Below are 1,433 nucleotides of genomic sequence, written 5' to 3' on the forward strand. Positions count from 1 at the left end.
GTGAGGAGCTGGGAGGTTCGGCTCAAGAGACCAGACAAGTGTGGCTGATGGCCTGCACGGTCCGCGGAGTGCATGATCACGGCATGTGATTGCCGTTCGGGCCGAGGAAAACGTGGCTAAGTGGATCAATGGGGAAGCGACTCCTCACTTCAGCCACAGCCTAGACTCGGACGCGATGCGGACTACCAAGAGCTGAGGTGGGTTGTATAGGTACTGACGTGGCTAAGGAAAGCGCAATATCGACGGTCCGTTCATCTGAAGATGGTGGAGATGCGCTTGGTGCGCTGCCGGACACGCGAAAGCATGTTGGCTTTGTAGGGCTCAGCCGACATGGAGATGGACGAGTGTCGCATGCTTGCGCGGTCGTTGCTTGATGTGTCGCTTGGGCTGGTCGCGCTGCTGCTCTCGGCGTCGTCTTCTCGTACAGCGGGGTAGGGCTGATCAGCCGAGGGGAAGAAGTAGGCGTCGAGTCGGGAGTTCATTGCGCGGTTCTTCTCAGAGGCAGCTGTGACCAAGCTGCTCTTGCTGCCTACGCTGGTCGCACTGTCGGTTCGGGTGATGTTGTCGAGGCGGATGTCCCGGCGTGCTGCGTTCAGAGACGTCGAGTGTGCGCGTGCGAGGCCTGAGAGGGATCCGACAGGTGGTGCTGGACCGTCGCCGATGAGCTTGTACTCAAACTCGGAGACGTGGCCGTGGCAGTAGGGGCAGTGGTCGCACTTGACTTCCCAGCCGGAGATTCCCAACTTCTTGCCGCATGTGGAGAGGTTGCTGGAGGGGCTGCATGGGCGAACCAGGTGGTACCAGCGGTGCTGGCACGGGAGGACCGTGACACAGAGTTCGGCGACGCACATTGTGGTGTTTTCAAGTGATGTCGAGGTAGATTCGTTTTCGGGGTGTGGTTCCGGGAAACGTTGCGGGTGATGGCGACGTCGTGGTGGGAGACGTGGTGTCGGTCTTGGAGGTGACGGGCGGGATGCAGTCACGAGGTCAAAACGGGTGGCAATCTGGGGTAGACGCTAGTGGCCACTAGTGAATAGGTGGTAGTGAAGCGGTAGTGGTAGAGTGCTGGCGTAGATGGAGTCTGCGGTGATGTCCAGAAAAGCGGCGGGTCCGATTATAAGGGCAGGAGGGCCGTGGAGTGGAGATTGACAGTGTAGGATGCCGTGCGCCAAGGTTTGATGGCTGATTGGGACGCGCGTGGTCGATCACCCCTTACCTACTTGTTTAGGGAATGGCGGGCGGGGAACGACAAGTGCGGCGGAGTTTAGAGCGGGCAAGCGCGATGGGGGACGACAGGTGCGGCGAAAAGCAACGGTGTTATGTAGACTCAGCCCAGGCCGGAACTTGGTGGAATGACGATGGGGTCGGTGCCGGCGGCTTGGTAAGGTTGCTTACTGCAGCGAGGGGACGGACGAGCAAGGCAGCCGGGCGAT

The 1,433-nt window shown here is 60.1% G+C and overlaps 1 protein-coding gene across 1 annotated transcript; it reads right to left on the bottom strand.

Annotated features, from left to right (window-relative positions):
• Window positions 1–251: 251 nt before the first annotated feature.
• On the bottom strand, window positions 252–851 carry J4E90_000721 (uncharacterized protein; the record flags this gene model as incomplete). The annotated part of the gene is made up of 1 exon (XM_051430316.1): window positions 252–851. One exon carries the CDS (start codon window positions 849–851, stop codon window positions 252–254), a length of 600 nt encoding a protein of 199 aa, XP_051295803.1.
• Between the last annotated feature and the right edge of the window lie 582 nt (window positions 852–1,433).

This window comes from Alternaria incomplexa (assembly GCF_024043165.1).
Source record: "Alternaria incomplexa strain BMP 0042 chromosome Unknown scaffold_1, whole genome shotgun sequence".
Lineage (NCBI taxonomy): Eukaryota > Fungi > Ascomycota > Dothideomycetes > Pleosporales > Pleosporaceae > Alternaria > Alternaria incomplexa.